Here is a 27,882-nt window from a genome sequence, read left to right as displayed (position 1 = left end):
TTTGTGAATATTTCTAGAAAAAAAGCAATCTTTAATAGCACAATTAATTACAGAAGGTTTGAGCGTGACTTGGAGTTAACGGCACTGTTGTTTTGATCAACAAGAGCAAAGTCTATTGGAATTTCTTGGTAGAAGGAGCTGACAACAGCTCTTAGCCATGTAAATGCTGAGACAGTAAGAGAAAGCAACTATATGGGAGGACAAGAACAAGGAATGATAACAGAAAGCAAACTCAAGCTTTGTAGATGTGGTAGACTGAGGGACTTAGGTTTTATGATACTGGAGGAAACCTGAGTGAGGGTGTATGACATTCTGAAATGCCAGAATGCCATGGTATTTATTAAATATGTACACATCTTTAATAAACTCACCAAGACCCAAAATTATAATTTGACTGTGTATTGCAGTATGAGTTGGGATCAGTGTACTGGAACATCTTTCCCAGGCTGTACGTATGCGTATCAGTACACACACTACCTTGTTTGTTATCARTGTAGTTAATTTACTCTAGCGAATTTCAGGATATGATGCAAGGCATATTTATTTATATTGCATTTTTTATTTTGCCCTTGTTTCCATTTCTAATTAAACACACTTGCTACAGAGGTGCTTAAGAAGATAGGAAAATATTAGCTTATAATAATTACAATAGCACTGATAGAAAATATTAATTTAAATATTGCAGCCCTATTATTATTTTGTAATTCTTTGCCACTGGCTGAGATAAGCCAAACAGGATTTTGATTCTATAGGAATGGAAAGTTTTAAGCTTTGCTGCCTTAGCAGGCATGTAGTCTTCCAAACAGGATTAAATGACGTAGGTGCATTAGGATGAATGAAAGCAAGAAAGAGTACGCTTAGGCATAAAAATTCCAGTTGCAAAATTTAACCTTTGACCCTGTAATAGTTAATTCTGTGGTTCTCTTAAGTAGGTAAATGTTCTGTTTAAATGCATGAATCTTTCTTACGTAAGTGACTTCAGCTGCAGGTTGAATCATCAAACATTTTCAGTAAATTATGTTAGTTATTGTGTCTTAAAGTAATGTCTATATTGTAACAAGGCGAAAACATTCAAAGCTTATTATAAAAGCCAAATGAGTAAAGAACAAATTGGAGTTTTTGCATACCATTGCTTGACATTGGTGACCCTGAACGAACAGTTTTTCTTTGTATAAAAATGCTGATTAGGTATGCGCAGCCTGGCTTTTATACTGACTGTGCATACATTAGTTTGTGTTAAGTATTTAAAAAAGAGCCTTAAATTCACTGTGGTCTGAGAGACACGTAACAAAAAGCAAATCAATATTACTGATTGAAGTAGCTATTTTGGCTAGTTTGTGTAAATTAAGAGCGTTTGAAGTTAAGACAGTGACTTTTTCTTCATTTTGTTTTTTTCTTGGTATTTGTTTGTCTTTTGAAAGCAAGATCTAGGCCAGTTGGGGCTTTCATAGTTGGCTTTGTGGCCTTAATATTAATTTATTTGAATTTAACAAGCCAAAGTTACATTTAAGCAAGAGTGCAATTTTCTCCCAAACTACTTAAAAGAATGTGTTTATTATGTATATGTTTTTAAAATTAGGCACTTTTAAATTTTATCCTGTATAAAAAGTTAGATCAGTTGATGCATAATTCCTGTGTTAAAAGCATTTGAATAGATAATAAGCTATATTACTAGCTAAGAACGCTTGTTTGATTTTAATTCATTACTGTCTTCACAATCAGGGCTTTTGAAAACCTGTATCCTATATGTTGATGTTTAGCTCTGACAGCATTTAAAATCAGGAATACAACGTTGGAAAGTTATAAGAAAGCTTCAGCTGGCGTTTCCCTTATGTGTGGGGAAACGCTTTGTCCTTAAGTTCTGACTCTTTGCTATACCTGCGCAGGAGCACTTGGGTTTCGAGGGACTTTCCTTGGCGCTTTCTTTCGTACGTCTCACTTTACATCTTTCTATGGCAACTTTTTAAACAGCCGGTGTCCAGCCGGTTGTACCACTCAGAACAAATAAACCGACTTTCTAAATGACTTGCGCAAATGGCCAGAAGCCTTAAGTGGCCTTCTGGCATCTTGACAATGGTGAGTTCTTCTCTCTTGGAAGTTAGAGTGCAGACAAAATTAAAGCAAAACCATGTCTTGCCATTGTAAAAATCAAACAAAAAACCCTGTGTTAACCTTTGGCATAAATCTAGTCTGTGGAAGAGAATCTTTTGAATTTAGAAAGAACTATTTTTCTCCCTTTTGCCTGTCAGAAAACACCTTGAATCATGAAAGCTTAGCACAAAAAGCAGTATTTTACTGCGGGGTGAATAGAAAAGTGTTTTTTAAAAGAAGAAGAAAATCAGACATTTGAGGTACATAAAGACTGTTTACAATTGTAAACACAGAACTAGAAGTTAAATCAGTATCTGTTTATCTCTTGCCTGTTTTTTGTATTTTCAAATAACACAAATATATGTTCTATCCTCTTTTGTTGCTTTTGTTATTTAATTCTCCTAACTTTAGTAGATTATTAGTTTTTGCATAGGATTTTTTTCCTCAGATATTGAAATTAGGATTTCTGTGCAGAGTCCAAGACTCTATTAACATCTTTACTGTAAGATCAAGCATAAAAATGAGTAAGCCTATGTTCGACTTTCCCAGACATTAGACTTCCTTTTATGATTACATTTTGAAATTTGCAACTAGAACATTTGAATCCATTTCCCCCCCCATCTAGATTAGATTTTTCTTTGACATGTCTGTCAGAAAAAGAGAAGCTGTTTCTGTTTAGAAGCGAGCGTACCCTCTTCAGCAGCTTTCACAGAACACCCTTTGGAAAAGTCTAATCAAGCGTCTTTAAAGCAAGCTCTGGACCATAGATGTTAGCAAAAGCTGTAGCTTCTCGTGATCAGTAGTTATTTTCCTAGCTCTGTGAGGAGCTTTGCATCAGCTTAGAGTCCGGTCTTTTCTCTTAAGGTCCTGTGTGATAAGGTTTCCATCATATCTGTATTCCAGTTTAGTTAGCATTCTTCGCTCTCCTGTCCCGTTCGCAGGCAATGTGCCAGCCAGACCATTTCATTTCCTTTTAGCTTTTCCCTCGGATCTTCCTTTTGTCCCTGTTGCTTCTTGCCTCTTAGATCACCCTTCCAAAATACTTTTCAGACTCCTGCCTGCGTTCTTTGGCTCACAATTTCCGTGTACCCTGCTACGGTGTTACCCAGAAAAGCAAACCTGATTCACCCGGTTTCCGCGCTCCTCTTGCCCACGGTGCCCTTGCTCGCCTGCTCTGCCGCGGCCGGCGGCAGCTGTGCTCGGGTGCCGGCCGTTGGACAGCGCGGGCTGCGCTGCAGCTGCCTGCGCACTGTAAAGTTTTAAAAGTCTCTCTTTTCTGCAGGCGACACAGTAAGAATGTTTCCCCGCTGAAACATTAGCAAGTCAGAGAAGAAAACCAAAGTAGCGCACTTCAGATGTAATAGGTTTGTTTTGTCTTTAACGGCAGGAAAACGAACTCTACGTTATTATCTTAGCACAGAAGGATACCAAAGAAAAAAGCCTTTAATTTTAGCTCCATTTAATAGACAAGTAGAAAAATAAATGTTGGCCAAGTACAATACTGAACTGTTAGGGGAGCGAGAAAACCTTATAAAGCTATAAACTGTTTAGTAAAATTAGCTATAAAAATGAATTGTCGATATCTTTTGTCAGTTTTTTTTTTTTTTTTTTTTTTTTTGACTAGTGGAGATTTGCAGCAGTCACCTGCTGAGTAAAGAAAGAAGGAATCCTGTAAGGAACCAAGGAAGCCTCGTTCTCTCTTGATTTGTATCCTGCACCCTGTATATGCACCTAGCTTCTCCCTGTGCCTCCTTTGGCATAGAAAGGAGGCGGGAGGCAGCACGGCTGAGCCAGAGTTATCTATTCATTGGGCAGCAAGTATTTGTGTGCTGATCACCTGGTTTACTACTCCCAAAGAGAGTAGTCCTCCCTGCTGAGTCCTCCTTAGCTTTCCCTTCGTTTAGTGAGAAGGGGAAGGTGAGGAAGGCACTGTTTTGAGTCTTCTCTATCTCACTAGCTAGAAATTGTCATAATCCCTGGAGAAAATTTGCCAGCCGCTCCCGAGCGGGTTGGGAGGAGCAGGCTGAGACGCACCGGGACAGGCAGGCAACACGGTTACCTGCTTGGGAAGTCAGGGCTTTCTGGGAATTGCTAGGGGTTACTAAGATTTGTTGGTGGTACTGGTGTTTTAATTCACTGGTTTTAGGTTGTCTGAACTATTTTCTATTGTGTATTTGATGGTAATTATAATGCAGCGATTTTAGTCTTCATTTATCACTTAAATTAGATTTCTTCCACCTCCCTCGTTTTCATACCGTCTGATTCTGTTCACACATTAGCTCTGTATGTGGGTGTGTATAGTATGTGTGAGTATTAGATGAGAAGCCTTCTTCAGTAGAATTAAATTTTGAAGATTAAAATTCAGCAGTATTATTTTTCCTTATCTTTTCATAAAGACTTTCATTAATCCTGCCATAAGATCTCTGAAGGTGACTGGAATTTACACTTTGATTAATGTTTGTTTAATGCAGGATTATCTATATTATTCCTGTGTTTTATTCACATTAAAACTGTGCCTATCAGCTCATTTTCATGTTGGGCTATCAGATATAGTTGAATGAGGAAGGTGAACATTAGTGGACTAAGTGACTTTTTAAGTATACCGAAGGGCAGAACAAATACAACGTACAGTGCGCTGTGTCTTTTCCAGTGCTCTTCTGAGCTGAGCTAGTCACACAGGGTAGTAAACATCTTCTTTTCATTGGAGAGTTTTGATGTTTCTTGCAAGACTCCTATTGCCTACATTTAGGTTGTGCTTTTGTTGTGCCACCTCTGAGCAAAATACTAGGCATCTTTGCTTTATGAATGAGGTAGCTAAAACTAAGGGAAACATTTAAGTCTATATGTTAAGGCAAATTGTGGAGACTAATCAGTATTTATGAAGTGTAGATTTTAAGCTGAAAGGGTTTTTTATGCAATTCAAATATTTTTTCGTAGATATAGTACAGAAAATGTTGTAGCCTAGGGTCAGAGATGATATGATGATGCTACTTATAAGAAAAAATACAATATGCGTTTGAGACAATGTGTAAATTATTAGAGGAGAAATAAGAAATGATGTATCAAGTAGCATTGATCTGCCTGTAGGCTTACTATAATTCTGTAATTGTGTCTTTTTAGGTACATCATCCCAGCTTTGCAGAGGTCTGATGCTGGTTTTTATCAGTGTGTTGTACGGAACAGGATGGGGGCGTTGCTGCAGAGAAGATCTGAAGTTCAAGTGGCATGTATGTTCGAATAGAAGTTATTTTGTGATTCGTTAGCTAACTGATTTTTTTCATGTGTCAAAAACAACATAGCAATAACATTTTCCAGTTTTTGTCTGAAAGTTTATTAGATTTCATATTTTAAAATTTCACACGAGAAAAATTCACATTTAATGTAGTTATCACCTGGGAAACAAGTTCAGAGTGGTGCAATGTTAAGTTTTCAGCAAAGCTTTGAACCATTCAAAGTCATCAAGACAGGAAATCATTTGGAGATAGTTGTAGGATGAGAGAAAACTATTATACCCTTCCCTGAAGATACAGAGAGGAACAAAGGCAAAAAAAAAAAAAAAAAAAAAAAAAAAGCCCGAAGGACAGAGCGAGGATATCTAAAGGAAAACAGTATGGGGGAATAGCTCTGTGAAGATTTCAGAACATTATTTTTATGTTACAAAATTAATAGTTGTTTCACAGCTAAAACCTTGCTAACCAAACTTTAGAAGTCTGTTCTGAACATCTTTCTGAACCAAATTCTCCAATATTTGTATCTCTTTAGTATGGACTGTGGAGGATTTTTTGGAGTTGGCCTCTAATTTGATATCTGACTTTCATTTGGAAATGTTAAATTGACTTTCTCTAGTGTTACTGCTAAATTACATTACCTTGTAAATGGTGGTCTAGCCTTATTTTCATTTTTTTTCTGTTAATGTATAGAAAATATAATCCAAATAACTTGGAAATCATCAGAAAATAAGACTTTATTCTTTCTTTGAAGTAAATACATTAACAAAAAGAGAGAGATTTGTATATTACGTGTTAGCAATGATACATGGATCAGATTGCTCTTCCTCAGGGTCAGTATCTGTAAAACCAGTAGCAGCAAATGTCACTTCATATGTGGAATTTAGGTGATAAATTGAATTATTTACTAGAAAACCAATTCCAAGGAACAGATGAAAACTAATAACTGTGTCATGAGGGAAGTTACTTGGAATTTTCTGTGCTTTAAAATAGAAACAGTTACAGATACTATAAAGGTTTTGATCTCATGTTCACCAGCTTCCTATATTATAGTAAATTATATGACTATTTCAGTAACTAAATGTTTGATCTCTCAGTGATACTGTTTTAAGGATGCTGGGAGCCAATCTAAAAATGCACTGCTGCCAAGAAGGGGCCTTGCTGCTCTAGCTGCCCTGCCTTCCCCAGCCATCCTGCCCGGCTGGGTGCTCCTCCTGCTGAGCCGGTGCCTGCTCTGATGTGCCTCAGACCATTACAAATATTCTTCTGAAAACTTTTCTTCTGTTTTAGTGAATTATACCAGGTCCCAGAGAAGCTCATCCAACATTTTTTGCAAAGCAACTGTTAATTTGTGCAGTTTGTAAAAACCGTTTGTTTCCCCGAGTATGATTCCCTACGCCGCTATACGTGCAGTTGGATTGGCATGGTGGAGGGCACAATTTTTGAGAAAGTCCTTGTGGGAACCATCGTAAGAGGGAGGCACAGGAATACTTTACCTTGCTACCACTGCTGAGAAGTTTGTCTCCTGAAGAGAGAGCCTTTTCCCCTTCCGAATGAGGGAAAGATTTGCAGTAAAGTGCTTTGTTTCTTCAGGGTTTTTCTTTTGTGTGTTTGGTTGTTCTTGGGAGAGAAAGAAGTATAATCTTTTTTCCTTTTCTTTGTTTTTTAATTTTTTTCTGTTTAGTTGGTACTTCTGCATTGCTGAACAAGGCTAAATAACTGTCTGTTAAGACTTCTCTGTCTGAATTAAGAAAAAAATTTTTTTCATTTATTTTCACTGATAAAGATGTTGAGACAAAGTAAAGAAGATCTTATGAGATGACAGATCCTTGGTCTTGGTCTTATAGTGACCTATATGGTTCCTATAGAGAAACTGGGCGTTCAGACCTGTACTGTATTCCCACAGGTTAAAATGTCCTACAAGTTTTAAGTGTCCTCCTCTGTCCAGGGTAACTATTGCTACTGTGATTATTTTCTGTATTTTAACATGTTTTGATCTAAATTAATTGTTTTTAAGCTATATGGGTATAATGAAATACCTCATATTTTATCATCATCTACTTTTGTATTATTCTTAAAAAAAAATACCGGAAAACAGAATTCAAAGCATTTAGGTCGTCTTGTCCAGTCCTTAAGAGTTACAGGGAACTATACATTAGGTGCTTAACTTAGAAGTGTTCACAGGAAATGAACTTTATGTGCCACTGGATAGAAAATGCTTCCCAATAAACTTTAACAAACGTAAGATATGTAGTGAAAATTCAAAAGTCACAAGTATAATGTGCATTGAGAAAGATCTGAGGTATTTTCCATGTCCTAGATCTCTGAAGCAGCAGCAAACTTGTTAAATGATTTTAAAAATGTTCATGCTAATGTATTACTTAACTGAATGGGAACAGATATTTATAAGAAAACTGCTGAGTAAATCTTAATTACAGAATGGGCCTAAAAATTCGTGGATTGTGAAGACTAGAATAATCATATGACAGTGAAGTTAATTAGATCCACCTACACGGTTTGAAACTTCTTTTCAAGTAGATGATCTGATTACAGTTGTGAGAAATATGGAGCCACAAAGGAAGTACAGTGCTGATTATGTCTGAATAAATAACCTGAAAATCACAAAGATGATTAAAGCCTCTTTAAAATACCATGTGTTTTTAATTCCTGCTCTTGTTCTGTCTCTTCTCATCTTCCATCCACAGACCTGATAGTAGTCTTGTATGATTCTGTCTCCCTTGCATYCCTTTCTGCTCCAGAGAACTTGTAAAGAACCCTATGGTCCTAAAAAAATGGGAATTCAATGGAGGAAACCAGAAGATATCTCTGTGTGTCAGCTTCTCAGTTTAAAGCAAATTAAAATGCATACAAGTTCTTTAGAGATTGAATAAGTAGGAGCCTACAGCCCTGTTTATTTTAATGGATAGAAATAAGATACAAAAGGCAGAAGAAAAACAAGAGAAAAGCATTTACTGAATTTTTAACAAAGACTCCATAGATGCGTGAACTTGTCTGTGAAATGACAACTTCTTCAGAGGCAGATGTTCTGCCATTGTAGAGGTTTCTTCCTTCCATTAAAATCCTTATTAAAAGCTGCTGTTTAATACTAGAGATGCCTTTGTAAATGTCAAAGATACAGGTGCACTATTTACATCGTAAAAGAACTAATAGCTACCAGCATAACTGTAGCCTTGTTATTTTAATATCCATTTGGCCTTTCTGAGCTGCTCACATAGATCGGACTGTACATTGGTTGGACTATAAGTGATGCAGCTGCTTTGTCTATGCATGTAACTATGGATAGAAGGAAAAATGTCGTGATAAGAAATTAATAAAATGATATATACCATTTGCATTCCTTTGTATCACACAATAAGCTCTTTTATATGGTACAAGGATATATTTAAAAAAAACTCTATCAAAATGTCACTTTCAGTTAAAAACAGACTCAGCTATTGCAAAAGAACATTTAGACCGTGCAGTGTTGCTGATTGATGTACTTCTCATGTGCACTAGCAGCACTTGACTCTGCCTTATGCCTTATTGCTCACCCGAATCTGTGTTAATCAGCACTGTTTCATGATCTGTTGTGTCATATTGCCTAATTATAGTAATGCTAATGACTATTGTAAAGCACAGTTATTTCTTTCTCTGACCCCTGAGAAGAAAGAGGGAGAGATACAAGTACTTCCATGATGCTTAGTATAATTTTTCTTTGCAGATATGGGAAATTTTATGGACGCAAACCAGAGAAAAACAGTGACTGAAGGACAAGCTGCAGTTCTAAACTTGCTGCACTTATTCAGCTACCCGAGACCACAAGTGACATGGTTTAGAGATGGGCACAAGATTATACCAAGCAGCAGAATGTAAGTTGATGTAAAGTTAAAAAAAAAAAAAAAAAAAAAGAAAGAAAGAAAAAACCCACTCTGAAATATGATTAATTACATTTGATAACACAACTTACATTTTAAGTACACTAATTAAGGTTTAAAGAGAATAGAGTAGCATAGCTCATACTAAGTTTGAGATAAATGTCTATTTTAAAACCAGCTCTGAACTTCCTAAGCAGTTTGACAAAATAATTCATGTGATTTTAATGTTCCTGGTGCAGCATAAGGGAATGAATATGCAGAATGTCTGCCCTCTCTTCACTCTCTTCATTTTCATGGCATATTTTGGAAAAGTGAATACTCATCTCTCAATTATATTTACTTGAATGGACTAACTTAATGAGTACTGAGTGTTTTTGTTGTTGTTGTTGTTTTTTAACATATAAGGCTGAATTTTTACATGGAGTTATGCTAATACTACTTTCCTCACAGTAAAATTGTAAATATTGCTTTTCTCCCCCCTTATCTTTTTGGTGTACAATGACAGTTTTATCTCTCTTTGTCTAATTAGCAGTTCAGCCACTAATGGCAGAGTTCTTGCACTGTGATTAGTCAAGCATTATCTCAAGGTGTGCTCATTTATCCTTTCCTGAGATGGTTATAAGGCCAGCCTGTGTTTTTTACCTTCATAATTTTATTTAGAGATGGTAGGGGTTAGCTGTAGCATTTTAAAAAAATCTAAACTAATTTTTTACTAGAAGCTATTTTTTTTATTAGAAAACTGTTGAAATGCTAAGAATTTAGGCGGCTTTTTTTTTTTTTTAATTCTGTGCATTATATTTTCACGTATTCAAAGGGATAGAGATGCTAGCAGCTGATGGTAATGAGATGTTGCTAAGTTCCAGAAGGGTTGCTGAATCCTTAGAGTTTATATTAGAAAGAGAAAACTTCTTGGATTTTAATTTTATTAATCTGTACTGTATATTTTACTGCCTCTCGTGCATTTCTTAAACACAAAAGCTAGTATCTTCTCTAAGCTCTTTGAAATTGCTAAAATTAGTATTGCAAGAATGTGAAGCAACTGTGTAATAATTTATGAATAGTTTAATAGTAATTTGATGGAAAACAAGCTGGAAGATAAAACAATGTTTTTTTGGGTGATCTCCTAGAGAGCTATGAGACAAATCCTGAGTTATTAACCATTAAGAATCTACTTCCTTCAATCATGACATGATACAAATTTTATTTTGCCACTGCTGGGAACACACAAATCAAAAAAATTGCAGGTGGTGAAGAAGCCTTGTTATCCCGGTATCAGACAGCTGCTTGGGAACTATAGGTGGGCAACAGAGTGATGTAGGCAAGGGCCTGCTTGCAATATCTGGAAATGAGTTCTGTGTGGGTCCCCTTACAGTCTAGGAAAATTGCAAATAGAGATATATGTAAAGTGTATTTGATAATCTAAACTCTTACTCTTACTCCTCCCCTCTTGGGATTGTTAGGGCAAAATTATCTCTAATTTGTAGCACTATGGCACTGTTTACAAGTGAGGAAATGACAAAATTTTGTTCTACAGTAGGGTCGAATATATCTAACATTTCCCACATGTATTTTTATTTCTCTGCTCTGCTGTTTTGTCCGAAAGGAATTTTTGAGGACTTTTACATTTGTCTGGGCTGTGTAGGAAGATCTGAACACTTTTGCAGTAGAAGTATATGTGCTGAAATTTTGAACCTCCTTGTAAGTTTGATATATGTAGTTCAGGAAATGACAGATTTATGTTGCACGTACCAGTCATCTGTGCAATCTATGTGCAGGAGGTCTACTGCTTCCTCAAGCTATTAGAAAAACCATACAGCACTAACTCACATATTGCTGTCTGTAAAATTGTGGAAGTAAATATGGCAGCCCTAAAAGTACATGAAACCTGAGACCCAGAGAGGATGTACATTAAGGCATAAAACTGTTAGAAATGAAAAATATCTTTCTCACGGGAACTGTGTTGCTCCTCTGGAGAGCAGGCTGTGCATTTCAAGTGATGTTTTCTGTACACACAAAGGTGTATCAATTTGAATGATCAGTTTAGCTACTGATCCAGTTAGATTGAGGCAACCACCTTGTATGGATGCTCTTTAAACTGATTAAAAGTACCTTGTATTGCTAAATCAATATAAAGCTTTTTTAATCCTCTTAAACAAGCTTACAATGATTTAGCCAAATCAATCAGCTGCTCAGTCAGCTGTAGTAATGGTCCCCAAGAGTGACATCACTGCATTGTATGCAGAGCGAGGAGATAAACAGCGCTAAAAACGAGGACAGTAGAGGTGGTTATGGTACACAATTTTTCATCGATTCCTGTTGAATACAAACGAAGTTGGTACTGACGCGTTTTTTATCTGTGGCAACTTTTAAGAAAACAATTCCCTCAAATAGTTGGTCACATGAACTCTTATTCATGGAAGAACCTTAACATACAGATACTCAGCACTGCACCCAACTTTTTATACTGCGTTAACACGAGGGAGAGGTGTTAATGATCCTGATGACTGGAGTACAGGGCTACTGTCACCCTTCGAATGAAGTCATGTCTCTGGTGGGGAAACTGAGATACGTATGAGTGCTGAGTTGTTATTTGAGAAATTTGAAAGATCAAAAGGAAGTAGCAGTTTTGATGAAATGAATGCTTTAAGCTGTTTTAAGGAGTGGCATTTAAGTGGCCAGAAGGATTTACCTAGCAGTCTCAAAGGAGTAAATGCTGATATCTTTCTTTTAATGCATGCTGACATTGGAGGGGGGGGAAGTTCTGCCAGTGTTTATTTCAAAGCTATTCAGCATTCCAGCAGTGGCATGTTTCTAGGGAGCTAGAGAACAAAAGATACATTACTGAATTGTCAACAAATTCTGGCATCACTGTATATATTTTTTTGAAGATGCTTTACAAATATGACACAAGACTATTATTTGTTCTTGGCCTTTTCTAATCTTAACTATACACCTTCGCATGCTGGACGGTTCTAGGAGATATTCTTGAATTCTGGTGACCATATGTAATGGACCAATTTCCTCTTTCTCTTACTGGTTGTTAGGCTGAAGAGTGTCAACTTTTTAGGCTAGGGGAAAAACGTTTTGATTCAGTGAGTAGCTTAAGGGAAAAGTCAAAATGGTATTCCTACCATGTGAGTGTACACAGCTGTGATATTTTGTAGGAGGAAGTTTCCTTTTAAGATAATGGTAATTATTATTTTTTTCAAACAGTGCATATTCTGTTTAACTTAACTGGCAGTGTGACTCATGGTGGAAAGGTTTATTCAACTTTGCAGTGAATAACTATGTATTAATTTCTGTTTTAGCTGTGTTGATGCCTTAAATTTTGTTTAAAGCTGCCAGATATAAATTAGAATGACGATTGTTATTTTTATAAGCTTTTCATGGTAAGTTTCTCCTAAAAGAGTGGGCTGATGTGAAGATGTCAACAAATCCCTCTGTAGTACATGCAAGTGAACCAAATGGCCTGCATATGCTCATGGGGTTATTGATACAATTTCTGACCTAGGGCAGCTAACACACCTGCAGCAGAGCTATTATGGCATGATGGTGTGTATTTAAAAATTTAAGACCTAAACTTCTCCCCTCCCCATTAGTGCAGTGAGTATATATATTCATTTTGGCTTTTGTGCTTTTTCTTTCACCAAAGTCTCAATTTGATCATTTAAAGGGATGTTTGTAGATCATCAGAAGGAAGCTATGTACATGCTAGAAAGGCGTGAAGTAGAGAATCTGGGAGAGAAGAGCAAGAGGTCATCAACAACAGCAAAAGAAAATAAAGAGAGGAATTAGGATTTGGGATTTTTCTTTATTATTATATTCAAAGAACATTTCTCAAGGAGTTTTGGAAAAGACTTTGCCTAACACCTACACATAAGAATGTTTTCCAAATGTACTAGCAGAGTAATGTGAAATAAGAACTGCGCTGTAATCCAGTGAATTGACTGATGGGGTAATTCCACCTGTTTTCCCTCACATCTTACAGAAAACAATAGCCTCTCTAAAGGTAACTGTACCAGAAGAGATTGCTACCCTGAGATGTCAAGTCTTCAGCTTGCCTTGCCTGGCTGTACTTCATCAGACTTAAAAGCAGCGAGCATTTGACTTTCTCTCTGCATGAGGCAGGTACACTGCCTTGGAGACRCACAAAGGACAGTAGCACCATCAAGGTCTAAAATTGCCTTGTATTTGTGATAGCAAGGAATTAAATCCTTAGTACTCTAATAGAATTTTTTACCTTTTTCTAAGTGAAGGACTTTTTCACTGAAAAAACTCACATTCGGAGTCAATCCATTTATCGTTCGTTTCTTTTTTAAGAAAAAAACGTATATTGTAAAGACATTTTTACGTCTTCAATAACTTTCTACATTTAAAAATACTTTTTCTTCTAGACTCGTGCACTAAAACTGATGTACCTAGATTTGTGGTAACTTCTTTCTGTCTTGATAGCTCAGCAGTGAGATTTATTGACTGTTTGTTGCATCGAGGGCTGATGAAGAAGACCCTTCTGCAGAGGCTGGTGTACATTTACACTGAGGCATTTGTAATTCAGCAATTTTAGTGATAGCGTTATAACTTGATAATACTGCCCAGAAATCAACAGTTGTACTTAATTTTCACAAATGATCACCCATTTTGCATTTTTAAGGTAGACGGTATTCAGTGTTACATTGAGGCGTTTTTGTGTCCCTCGAGTAGAAAGTGAAGCGTGCAGTTTTAGGGCCTATTTTATTTTGCAGTAGGTTATGTGTACTCAGAATTGTGGGAACTGCTTGATGATGATGTTTCCGAGCCAACTTCCAAGCCAATTCATACATGAAATCTTTATTTTTTCTAATAAGCTGCACTTGGATGAGCGTTTCTGCTGGTTGCAGTGTCATTGTTGCTGTGCTATTCCGGTTCACTAAATGGCTCCAAATAACTGAAAGGGCAGCAAGGAGGAGGGAGTAAGCAGCAGTGGCTGTTTAAACCAACACTGTTTCCAGAAGTAAAACCAGTCAAACTTATGTCCTCAATGTGGCTTCTATTTGATGTAAATTTATCCTTTAGGATTTTCTGCAGCTTTTGTGTTGATAATTGGTTCACTAGAGGCATTAACTGATTCTTAGTTCACGTTTCTTTTTGCTGATGGAGTTCTGCCTGACACAGCACAGAAAGTTCTTTTTTTGTCATCTAAAGACACTGTTGGCATAGTGGCCCTTAAAGCTAGGTGGAATTTTGTCACTCAGTTAACTGTAAATGAACCAAATGTGCTTCATCCTGGCAGACAGATGACGATGAATTGCATTGCCTTTAGGTATACATGAGTTTAATATCTATTTTTTTAATAGCTTTTCATTATACATATGAATGAAGGTGGTCATTAGTATCGCTTACAGAGACTGAATGTGCTGGCAAATTGTGAAATGAAAATATGTTAGGCCCAAGCAACTCTTGCATAGGACTTGCTGTGGTTTTGGACATCCACGACATGATAAGCAAAGCTGGTGCAGATTTACTAACCACTTAAGGTGAAGTTTTACCTTAACTATGTTAAGGTAAAATTGTAAATATATTACTGACAATATCACTAACAGTAGCTACAACTGAGTATGCTTTAAAAGATAAGAAAATTTAAAAGATACAGAAATAATATGTTAGATTAGAGGTTGGTATTAGTATTAAATTAGGTTTTGCCTTGGTGGTAACAGCTCACTTTATGCTCCATGTGTACATTTTTCACTTCAAAACAAACACCGCATCATTTTTTTATGAAYGGTTCCAGTGCCAACAACGCATTTCTCTGCAACCACTGTCCTGTCATACAACTTATGTTAGTTGCACATAATTACTTTTCACACATACTGGATAATACTTTAATTAAAATTGTGATGATTAGCATTAGTGAACAATAAATTCAGAGACTGTCAAGTCTGCAGTGTGTTAGCTGAGCAATACCTTAAAGGAAAAAGGTTTGCAGAGCTCTTACATCTGCTAACACTATGAACTGGAATGGCACCTCTCATCAGTAAGAGAGATGACAAGAAAATTGTATGCTGTTTTTATCTGTCAGTACCTGTGGATATATGACCTTGTACAAGGCATCACATTAATTTTAAAATCAACTTTTCAATACCTGAGAACGAAGAAAATTTTGTCGAATTAAATTATTTCCTTAACCTGAGATGCATTAGTACCCAAGTATGTGTTTAACTAAACTTCGGCACTGAATAACTTCAATTTCAAGGAACAGGCAGCACTAGGAAACATCTTACATGGCATTTTACTGCTATCCTCGAGGCCCATATGTGTAYGAAAAACTGCCGGGAGATCTCCCATCATCTGCTCAAGTCCTCAGTTTGAGGCGTCCCGGATACTGTCAGTGGGCTCTTGTGAGTACTGCTACGTCTGCTGTGTTCAGCAGAGGAAAACATTAACACCTCCGAGCAAACAAATCCCAGGATTATTTTCTAAAGCTGTTTGACTTGTCAAGATTCAAGCTCACTGCTTTTCTCGCTGCTCAGAATTTGTTCACCAATGGTTTTAAATACATATCTCAAATTTATTCAGACCTTAACTCCCAGGGTGCAACCTCCTATGTCAAGTATGCGCAGGGAGAGGTAGACTGGGTCGCGTTTGGGGACCATGCGTGTGCTGAGATGAGGGGTGTGCGGGAGGGACACAGCCCATCGCAGGGTGGCAGTGGGATGGTAGAGCTAGATCACTGCCAAAGAGCCTGCCTTCTAGCAAGGTTTATTTGGCAGTGGATCCTTTCCAAGAGATGCGCTTTGATGGCATACGAGTCTCATTTTGGGATTTGACCAATCTGTTTCTTTACAAATGTGGGTACCAAAACATATTTTTTTAATAGTTTTTTTTTTTATAAATCTAGTGAAGTTACTGCTATTCTACTAGCACTATAAAATCTGTATTTCTTGAGGGAAAAAGAGGGGGTACTTGGAACTAATATTGTCTTACAATGGGCCTCAACTGTTCATGGTATCTCTCAGTACAATTTTCCACTGCTGTAAATATCAATAAAACTTTAAAGATCACTGTCTAAGAGAAAATCTGGCTACTAGATATTGTTTTTTAAGATGATCACGTTTGAAAAACAAAATCATTTTTATGTCACCATGCTCATTAATCATAGATTTAGAATTTGTAAAACAAAGGGGAAGGGATGGGAGTGTCGCTAGAAAGAAACCTTTTGGCTTAGCTATGATTTAGTTATCACTGCTGTCACTAGGAAGTTGATTTATGAGCTTGTTGCTTTCTGGGGACTGATGTACTTTGAGAAAGTAAGAACTACAAGAAAAGTATTAATAGCTTTGCTCTCTGAAAGGGGATTTACAATATTTTTCTAAAAATTATGTCCAGTCTAGAGGTGGGTAGATATGAAGACTCACTGTCATTGTGATTTGCAACTTGCTTCTTGGATCTGCTGTATTTCCAGAACTATTTATGATATTAGGGCCAAATCATCAATATCCTTATCATCAGTTTCTTAACAAGTAGTGTGGATGGGTGAGTGGTTTTTGTTTTTTGAAAACATTTTTCTGTCCATCTTTGAACCGCTATTTCTACAAGCTATTTTATTTTTATATGTTACCAAGATAAGAATGTGTTTATAAGTGTTAATCACTAAAGAGCAAATAAGCAAAATAAAACTCTTGCTTTGTGCTTAAAAAGTGGCAAGTTTCCAGATCCCTATGAGCAAATTATCTCCTATGACCTTCACATAGCTATATTTTTATAGGAATAGATGCAAAACATTTGTGACTTATCAAATATTATGGCACATAATGTCTTATGTTTACTAATTGGCTTTTAGTCATCAAAACTGACTGAAGTAAAGGCATTTGTGAGGACTTCAGGCTGCATATTATGAAGGGTTATTAATTTTCTTTCGATGCAGAAGCAGACAAATCCTGTCTTTCCTCCTGATTCTAGTGGATTCCTTTATGATATACAAAGGTGTTAAGACACATAAGTTTCTGATTTTATAATAATGATTTACATTGAATAATTTTAAGAGCCAATTGTTTTGGGAGATTTATTTTCATATCGAAAACTTTTGTTTTATTCAGAAAAACAACCATAACTTAGCACACTGGGGATGCGTTGTGGCTTTTGTGGTTGATTTGCGTCAAGTCTACTTTGTTAACGGTATTCAGCTTGCATTTAAAGAAGTTGATACATGGAAGCAAATGTGAAGCAGACCTTACATTAATTAATGCTGTAGAGAAAGGAAGAAACTGGCAGCCTGCCTATGGCTTATCTCTGATCCTTAGCTGTGAGTGGAATCTTTAGTTGTTTTGTGTCTGGCCTTCATCTAACGGATTCCAAATGAATTTAAATGGATTGTAAATGCCCTGTCTGAGGTTTCTTGGGTCTATTTGATCTGTATGAGAAGCATGATTTTTAACTCTGGTAAAGGCATCTTGCAATTAAAATTAAGGGAAAACAGTCAAAGTCTGCAAATATTCATGTAAAATCTATTTGACTGCTGCATGTTAGCCCTACCATTTGTTTTGATATATATATATATGTATGTATGTATGTGTATATATATATGTATGTATGTATATTCATCATATAAATCAGTTGGTTTGCATTTTAATGTCAGGACCAATTATAGATATAGACAAACAAGGATCTGTTTATTGGCGTGACCACAGTCATTAGTTGCTTACTCAACTTCATTCTTTTTGCCTTCAGCTCTAAACTCTTGCTACTAGGGCAGGAAAAGAGAAGCATAGATCATCAGCCAAATTTTCATCGTAGCAGTGGCAAGGGGAAAAGATAAGAAAGGAAAATGCTGGAGGAAGTCCGTGCCTCTCCTCCCCTTCTGTCCAACTGATGTATGCTGTCAGCACAGGCTGGCAGAAAGCTATAGCTGGGTCAACGCAGGTGCATGTGTGAAGTCTGTGGGTACTGGGAGAGAGATGGGTTGTGTGTTGTCCAACCCTGATGGAGGAAAGAAAAGGAGGAGAGAGGAACCCAGGAGATGGCATGACCTGGGGAAATTGGTCCCAGACMCCAGGAGAGGGAGGGGGGGGATAAGGGAGTTTTGGGAACATCATGATCTGGGAGCAGTGGTCTTCATCTTTCACTCACATGACAGAGAAAATGCTATAATCCCATAGGAGCAAAAGTCAAAAGATCAGGGAAGCCCYCACGCACAGCTCCTTGAGCTGCCTCACTTCTCTAATTTCTTCACCCAAAATCTTACTGACCCTCTCAATCCAAGCCCCACCTTAGTCCTTCATAATGCCACTGTCCCCTCCCAGATACACCCCCCTCTGGAAAACAGGGCATTGCCCAGTTTTGGTTTTGGTGTTTGTAGTGGCCTATTTGCAGGACTGGAACCTAACGTGTGATTGACAAAAAGGCATAGCATCCCCTAAAAAGCAAGAACAGAAAGGCCTTAGGTTATAGGCTCAGTGTAGGCAAATTCTGGCAATTTCTAGCATGTATATTCCTGGCTACTTGAATTCCAAAGAAGAGGTATGAGGGAGACCTTGTTTGTGACATGCGCTTGAAGGCATTAGAATATAAGATCTGTACAACATTTTGTATATTTTCTCCAAAACCTCAAAGGCTCTTCACTTTATAAACAATAGTTTTGCTAGATTTTGCGCAACGATTTCTCAAGAAACTGCATTTGCTGTTGTCATTAAGCAACCAATACCATTTGCAAGAATTTTAACAACTTTGTTGCTGTTTGCCAGCTGCCATGTGTTCTTGTTCTCTCTCCCAGGGTAATAATACTTGTTCACTGGGAGAAGAGTGCAATACTTTTATAATAATCACTAGTTCAAATCACTGATTATTTTAAAACGTCAAATCTCATTTTTGGCAATCCATCATCTGTTTCCATGGGAACTGAAACAGGCCTTAGCAGCTACAAGAAGCAGAGTTTATTGGGGTACTTACAAATTTCAATGGCTGCTGTTAGACAGCTGCATTTTCTTTTTTCCCAACAGCTTTTGCAGCAACAAGCTCTTAATACACTTTCAAAATCTTAGGTATGTTTCATTTTAATTTATTTTTATTTATATCTTCCACAACTTTAGCTGAAATTTTATGATCAAGAAGAGGTAAAATGTCAATGATTTCCAGTAGCTGAAGTCAGTACTGAACATGTCCGTAGCAAGAATTGATACTATTACTTAACTAGGACTATGATAGAAGAGAATGAAAAAATGTCCTGTCTTGAGGAGGCAAAAGATAGGTAGAAGGTCCCACATAAAGGTGTCAGGTGTAGTACTGTCCCTTGGTAACCCTAACCCGGAGATCCTGCTCTCTAAAGTCCTATTAAAATATGCCATTTTGCTGCAAATTTGTATTGAGTATTTGAGTATCAAAGAGGAAAAATTGGGCAATTAATTGTATGGAGTATTAACATGCGTATCTACTCAGCATTTTATTTTTCTTTTTTTCTGACTTGTTTTGGAATGAAAACCATAGCTCTTTTATTGCTTGTCATTATGTTGGTTGAGAAGTGAGGCAGAGTCGTTTAAGAGAAATTTCAGATCTCTTGAAAAGCTGTTCTATTACAAGACCTTATACGAAACAAACAACCCTATCATCTTCTCCCATCTTCCTAATACAAGTCTTGCCATCGCAGCTGGAAGTAGGCTCACAAGGAGGTGTTTTTGGGAAAAATAGATCATATGTAGTAATAAGTRTGCTGGGAAAAAATTGATAATGTTTTGTCTTGTTAAATAGAAGGAGAGAGGAAATTGTTAGCTGCTCCGTCCAGTGCTGAGGTACAAGAGGAGAAATCCTGATTTCCCCAGGCTTGCAGATTATCTCTACAGAGTTTCCACTAACATGAACCATCTCATAAGGCTGATGCAGAAGTTAGCAAAAACATTCCCTAGCCCCATTTCTCAGCTGCCAATACACTGGATCTTTCTTGGTCAAGGCTTAGAAAAATTAACTGTGCTTAGTAAAGAGACACAGCTCCTTGCTTTGTTGGATGATCCCACCATAAAAATATGCCGGTGTTAATTCTGTTGCAAGTCTTTCTAGTGTTTGTGCGTGTGATGGTATCTCTCGTCATAAACTTGTTTCAATGCCAAATCCAAAATGTGCAGAGGTTAGTGGAAGTGCCTAGAAAAGTCTCAGCTCTTGCTTCTGTATGCAGTCAGCACTTTCTTAGGAACTGATCTGAGATAATGTAATTTGCTGCTGCAATGCTTAACCACAATAGCCACTTTCAAAACTAAATATATAACCTCACATCTTTGCATTGGCTTTGTTTGTTAGTAAGTTATTAATATCTATAGTGACTATAAACAAATCAAGTTATATTTTCAAAGAGCTACTTCTACACATGTACATGGAATTAGAGAAGTGCTGCAGTGAGGAAAATGACAGATACGTAGTAAGTAATGGCTAAGACTACACGAGAGAGTGTGAACAGACACTCTTGTGCAACCATTTTACTGGGTGCTAGATCCAGTATAAACTGGATCCAGCTGTAGTTTCAACAGCATTATCTAAAGAGTAAATTAATTTATTTTTAAGAAACCTTTTAATAGCAGAAGTGAAAATACCTTGAAGAGACCTTGTAAATAGGCCCTTATTGTATGTTGATGATTTAGAATTCCAGTACAAGAAATAAGCTAATGCTTCACAGATAATTTAATAAAAAACAGGTAGTTTGCAAAATCTTCTCATTTCAGAGAAAAAAAGAGAAATGATTGTTTAATATTTTAATGCCTGATAGCTTTTAATCCATAGCTGTCAGTGTTAATTTCACCGAATAAAAAAGGTTTGTGGTGATGAGCTACGCTAATCAAGATTCATAAGGGTAGAATTTCAGTTGTCATCCTCTTGTCTCTTTGACAAGCCACTCTTATTCAGGAAACAATTCTACAAATGGGATAAAAAAAAAATACCAAGCATGAAGTAGAAAACCTAATGTGTAAAATACCCATTGCTTCCTCTCATGAAACATATATAGGCAATACTGGAGGAATAAAGAACCTGAACATCATTCCCCATGTTTTTAATTATTTAAGCAAAATTTTTTCATCAGTAGAAAAATTACTGATTGTGGAACATCTTTCAGAATTCTTTTATGCATTGGGAGCTCGTACTGAATTATGGGGTCTCTGAGACTTCTGTTAGAAACTGTGAAGCCTGCTCGACCCAGTGGGGTGTTCGCTTGATCTGCTCTAATAAATTATGTTGCTGGTAGGTGTGAATTTTAATAGTAAAATATGTGTGTTCATCAAATGCAGTACTTTGGGGAGTTTTTTGATAGGTATGTATTGGATAGCACGGACAAGTTGTTTTATATCAATAGCACAAATGATGCATTTCATCTTCTGTATTTTGTTTTACATATTAGCTTAAGTAATACAAAGAGCATATGCAGGACATAAAATGGTCAAACAGTACGACAGCTGGTCTAAGCTACCCAGCTAGATGCCAGAAGCTTTTATTCTCTAACATTTCACTTATCCCTCTGAAATAACATAATAACAAAACCTTTCTTTGTGTAACATCAAAGTGCTTCTAAAGGGCTGCATTTCTTACTCACATACCTTAAAAAAAAAAAAAAAAAAGTCCATTGGGTCTTTACTCTCATGCAAATGCTGAATATCTTCTTTTATTAAACTGCAAAAGGGATTTACCAGAATTATAGAAAGGACTCTGAACTTGTACTTAATAAATGCTAATATAAAATCTAGTATTTTAATAAGCTTTTTAAATTTACATTTTTAAGTGTAGTACATTGGGTAAGCCTTTGAAGGTTCACCCTCCCATTTTGACAGTTACTGTCTGCTCCAACAGAGTCCCCTGTTCTATTAACRTAGTCATGCTTAAGAAGTTCTTTGTACTATAGTCTTTTAACTAGCAAGGATTACTTTCCTCTGTGCTCTGCTAGCCGTAAAGGGGAAGGGAGATGTGCAGTGGCTGGAGTATGTTCAGGTGAGGAAAGAACAGTCTTTACATGAGGACAGTATTTCCTCCCCACCCCGCATCATGACCCATGAGAGATAGCAAGAAGGTGCTCTTTAGCAGAATGCGGAGAAATAAAGAACTTCTGAGTCAGTCTCAGTTTTGTGGTATCAGTAACAATTTAATTTACATGAATGCAGTGGGAAGAATCAGCTGCAATGTAAGGAAGAGAATAAAAATGGGAACTTTTGTAGAATACCTCAAAATAGAACAAACCAGAAGAGAAATTTTAGTTGCCCGTTCATTCGTATCCGAATTGTTTTAAGCCATTTTGGTATGTGTATGCTTGATGTTATTCTTTCCAAAACCATGTAGTGTTATCAACATTAGTTGACACTGTATTTTCCTTTTGACCCTGACTGTTCAGTTGGTTCCCTATAGCCTCCTCTAGTCTTGACTAAACCAAATATTATTTTGTCCTTTGCATTTTTGCCGTATCACATGAGTCATCATTCAACATCAGCCCAATAATAGAAACATTAGGACTGTCCAGATTTAACTCCGCCAAATGTGGAACTGACTGTTTATATGCTATGTTTATTTTTACTTCAGCCAGGTCCTAATCAGTATTTTGTATCTTGTTCTATGAGAATGCAGTTTTCTTAATACCAGCTTATTAGAGTTTTTGAAAATTCTAATGTAGTTTGCCATGTAGTACTCTTTCATCCATTCTTTCTTTGATATAACTTAGGAAGATTAATAAGAAACTAATGTAAGCTTATTTAATTTTTTAATTATTCTGAAAACTCAGAATTCTCAGGGCAATTTTTGTGGTATTCTTAGGAGAATATGCACTTAGGCACTTAAAAATGAGTCCTTGAATCATTTTATGTGCTATGCAAAAAGCTTGATCCTTGCGGTGTTTAATGGATCAGTGCTAAAACATATACTTCTCTTCAAGTATGTGAATGAACTTATTGCATTTTTTTGCGTAACTGTTTGTAAGATCTGGATCTCTGAAAATTTTTAAAAACATATTTAACTAACCATTGTTTAGGTCAAATGAGCAGTTTTTGCAAGAGAAGATCATTCCTATATGCTACAGTTTTACAGTTCCTAAGCAGTAAGTAAAAGCAACACAGCTGGATTTTAGCGATTTATGACACTCACTTGGCTGTACTCTCAATGGTAAATTATAAAAGTTAGAGGGGTTTTTAAGTATATAGAAATCTATCAACTTCCTTTTAAGATTCCAGTATGAAAAATCATGGTATTATGAATATCCATTGTTTAAAATCAGATTTATACTTTTAGAAAATTCATGCAACTGCTTCTATATTAATAATTTTTATTTCTGTAGTGCCTTCTGTGCAGAATTCTGAAAGATTTCAGAAACTTTGTATCTTTGTTTTCTGCGTATCATTTCTAACTAATTGGCATCATGAATTGTAATATTGAGAGACTGAACCATATCATTTGAAATSTCTGTTTGCATTTCATTCGTCTGTAAAGTTGATTCCTGCCCATTAGGTAGTGCTGTTAATAACAAAGATAATATTAGGTGCCTTAAAACAAGGACAAAAAATACTATAATGCCATTGCACTGAGCTATTTGCATATATTCATATAGAGTGGTCAAATATAATTGATCATAGTCCTTTAACATAGAGGAGACAGAAACAGAATTAATCCAAAGAATGACAAGGAAAATATCCTAATATTATTAGAAGTTGGGAAGAGAGTTTTACCATGTCTTATACTTTGTGCATCTTAGTTACCTTCCTGGCAATTGGAAGAGAATCTGCAGCCATTTGCAATGGTATTAGAAAAGCTCTGTTGAGCACAATATTCAAATCGTGAAAGACATAATGAAAATGTATCATTTTTTTTTCTTTTGAACAACTTGTGTTGTATCAGTGATGTGTTCAGTAGAATTACAGGAATGTTTATTTGTATGTTTGCACTCAACCTTTGAAATATCAGTACTCCTGGAAGACTTAAGTCAAATGCTCTAGCTGCAGGTAACCACCCCCTTTTCCTGAGAATCATTCTGTATTCACTGTTAAACCATATCTGTATGAAAGCTAAAATAATGGTAAAGGTAATCAAATTTCATGCTTCAGGGCATATGCTAATACTTACAAATCTACATCACAGATATTTTGTGAGGATTAATTAGTTAACATGTTCAGTATTTAGAGCATAAGTAATTTTAAAGTTTTGCTATGTACTGCTACAGACCGATCACCTGTGGAACTCAGGCACTGATGTCTTCTGCATATACTGTACAAAGGAAAAGAAGATGAGGCATTTTTTGTTATCTGTATTTGTTACTGACAGATCATTTGTACCAGAGCAGTAGCGTGTGCTCTGTTTGGAAGGTTTGAAAACAGAAGGGGACTAGTCCTGCCTAGTTTGCTCCTCATGGCACAACCTGAAGTAMCAGTCTGGCTATGTCCACGTAAAATCATAGCTGCCTTCTGAGCTCTAGAAAGTGCTCTGAAGTGCGTTGTAGTCACGCTTCAGAGAACTAGGAATCTTCAAACGGTAGTCTAGAGCTAGGGCTATGGCCCTGCACTGTTGTTTTTCTTGCAAGGGTGTGCACATATACATCAAAAGATCAAAAGTGGTTTAAGATGTATGCTGCAAAATTTCCGGAGCCTGGAAAAGAGGATTTATGTTAGGAAGGTGAGGGGTGAGGCTGGAATATACACATGAAGCAAAAGAATGGGTGTTCACAGGCGCAGCTCTGAATGATTATGGTAGATTTGTGGTGTAAGGTCAAAACTGGCAAATTTTCCCTGTGTGGTCATTCAAGGGAAGAAGTTATTTGTAATTTACATAGTAAATAAACTTGGAACAAGGGAAAACCTCATTCAGGGATAGTAGCTTTTCTGTAATCAGAGGAAGGGAGGGTTTTTTAACTGATTGTTTTAGTTTTTCTTCGAAGAAGGTGTGTGTAGCTTGGTTTGCAAATTAATCCGTTTTGGATTTGCACTTAAACACAGGCATCCAGAGGAAATTTCCACCCCCAAATTATTTTTAATTAGTGAATAGTTCTGAATCAGATTTGTAAGTACAAATTAACATTAAGTTTAAGTATGCTCAAACAAGCTTTCCCTATAATGCTTATTTTCACCGAGACTGAAGTGGTTGATTTTTGCCTTGGGTGTTGCATTTGTTTGTTTTATTATTTTTCCTGGAACTCTGTTTGCTGCCATTTGCAGGCAAGGGAGATCAGTCTGTTATTTACAGAGGCTGAGTAAAAACACAGTGTATTATTCAGTTAGAAGACACAGTACACAGAGTAAGCAGATCGGAAAAACACATTTCAATGCCAGCTTCATTAAGTTGATAATCATCTCAATATATTCCTCTACAACTTCAACAATTAGTAGCCATAGTTTTCTCTTAGCGATTATCTTTAATCAGTGGCACACACCATCCCCAAGCAAAATTCCACGGTAATCGGCAGCTTCCAGGGAAATGTTCTCGCTGCTGTGTGTAGCTGTAAGAATCACGGGACCAAAATTTGCTAATTGGTTCTGGATTCTATATAATGGAATTCAACACAGGTAATATAACAGCAGGTCACATCTGGGGAAATGCACCTCGGTTTCTGTCAGTAACCATCTGTTTATTCAGAATATATTCTTGTTTCCAGATACTGCAGCAGTGGAACATGGCCACATGGAGAGAGTAGCAATGACTCTGGTGGCCCGATTAGACTGGGGGCAAAGTTCAGTACTCTGTGACTGTCCTTATCTCCACTGCGAGAACATGAAGAATAGTGTTTGTTGTTGAAAAGTGGCTAGTGTGTTGTCGACTTTGCTTACACTGTACGTTTTATCCTGGAGTTTCATTTTTAGTTTCTGGCATTTTAGTCTAAGCTTCTGCAAGCATTTCTCATAAATCTTCTTCATAAATTTCAATAGATAAAAAAAAGAGACAAGCTTACGTACAAAATATGTGACTGCGTAATAAGGCCATAGCAAAATCACAATGGAAGAAATACCCAGTGATATCCGATGGTGACGCTTCTTAAGCATTGCCACCATGGTGTCACCAGACTGGTGATGGTGAAGGTGAGGCAGGCTAATAAATGTTCTTGGAAGTGTTGCTGACTGCTGTGGTGTCCAAAATATGGCATGCTAATGCCACTTCTGTATCTCAAGGGACAGAATTTGTAGTTCTAATTTCTAACAGTTCCTCTTGCTTTGAGGAATTTGGACAGTTAGAATGATGCCTTACGAAGATGTTTGTTTGAGACACAAAATCCTCTGGTCCAAAACTTCCGCTTCACTCTTTTCCTGTATAGAGATGAGGAAGAATCTTCCATTTCTTTTTCTTTACCTTAAAAGATCTCATAACTGAAGCCAAAAATATGTCAAAAGTGTCTACAGTTGTAACATACACATTAGCCTGGTTTGAAATAGAGTAGATGAACTTTTGATACTATAATCTTCAGTGTGGATTGAAGCTACATGAACATTTTCATTCATTCAACATAGCTTTTCAAGGTGTAATATTATTTTTCATCTGACTTTATCAATTTTAAAGAAATGTTTATGCAAGATAAAGTGCAACAGCATGTTTTGTAATGTGTCATAAAATTCTCAGAGCATCATCTGGATTGATTCACACACAATATGTAATATACTGATGGAGCTTTCCTTTTGCAATTTCATGTATTTCTGATCATGTCTTTTAATTCTCTTTCTAATATATGATGGGTTTTTCTCACTGTGGTAAGCCAAAAGGCTTACAGACTACAAGAAGCTTCTGTACTTTTCTGTGCTCCCTGCTGCTTTGTGTGTTCTGTCACTGGCATATTCACTTAATTATATGACAGGCAATAACTGCTCTCTAAGGGAGCAAAAACAACTGTTGAATTCATTTTTAAATTATATCATATTTCTCTGTTCTAAGCCTTTTTTAAATRAATGTTGAGGATAGAACTATTGATGTAGCTTTTAAAGTTTAAATTTCTGTTAGTTCAGATCATTTTAAATAGTCCTTCAGCAAGAATAAATCAGTTTTTATAACTTATAACTTTCAATTACAGTCTTCGGAGAGAATAACAGCATGTTTCAAGGAGCTGTAAAGTACAACAACAAGGAAATGTTCCTGTTTCATTTGTGCAGGCTTTAAGCTCCCATGGAACCTAACAAGAGGTTTTCTTAGGGAAGCTCATCCTAGCGGGACCCACGAGTGTGTCAGTCTAGGTGTGGCTTTGATCTAGTGTTTGAGCTTTCACTCGGGGAACTTAGGGATAAACCTTATGGAGGGATGATGCTGACCTAGTTTGCTCTATTTCTACCGTTCAGTAAAAACGGACTGAGAATCACAAGCTGTTACAATCTTTGCTGATGTGCCACTGAATTACCCCMAAAGAGGTTTCCTCTGTACTAATTGCAAACTGGTGGCACTGGCGAAGGAGAAAGTTCACAGACTTGACTAAAAGCTGACTGTATTGCAAAGCACTGGACAATACAAAAGCTTTAAAATGGAGTAGGAGCAATATTAAACTAAGTCAAGTATGGATCTACTGTTGGATGCAAACTAAAAATAGTCATTCAGAATAGGCAGAAGAGTTGTGTTTGAAACAAATATGTCCATATTTATATATATATATCTCCATCCTATATGATAATGTGGATGAAACAGAAGGCTTACCTGGTAATTTATACCAGGTGTGTTAAAGGACCTAGCCAATTGGTTCTCACCTGCTAATGTTAGCTTTTAACACATCTTTCAAAGCCTGGTAAATCCAAAGGTTTACTTGA

General features: G+C 36.6%; 1 protein-coding gene across 1 annotated transcript in view; it reads left to right on the top strand.

Moving 5' to 3' along the window:
* SDK1 (sidekick cell adhesion molecule 1) overlaps positions 1–27,882 on the top strand; it is a 432,311-nt gene that overhangs the window by 134,099 nt on the left and 270,330 nt on the right. Inside the window, exons 4-5 of the mRNA XM_026083057.1 lie at positions 5,212–5,318; positions 9,040–9,187. Coding sequence (XP_025938842.1) covers positions 5,212–5,318; positions 9,040–9,187 — 255 coding nt within the window. The remainder of the gene's footprint in view (positions 1–5,211; positions 5,319–9,039; positions 9,188–27,882) is intronic.

Source organism: Apteryx rowi, unplaced genomic scaffold, assembly GCF_003343035.1.
Source record: "Apteryx rowi isolate R43461 unplaced genomic scaffold, aptRow1 scaffold_6, whole genome shotgun sequence".
In the NCBI taxonomy this organism is placed as follows: Eukaryota; Metazoa; Chordata; class Aves; order Apterygiformes; family Apterygidae; genus Apteryx; species Apteryx rowi.
This window is presented reverse-complemented; position numbering and strand designations above follow the sequence as displayed.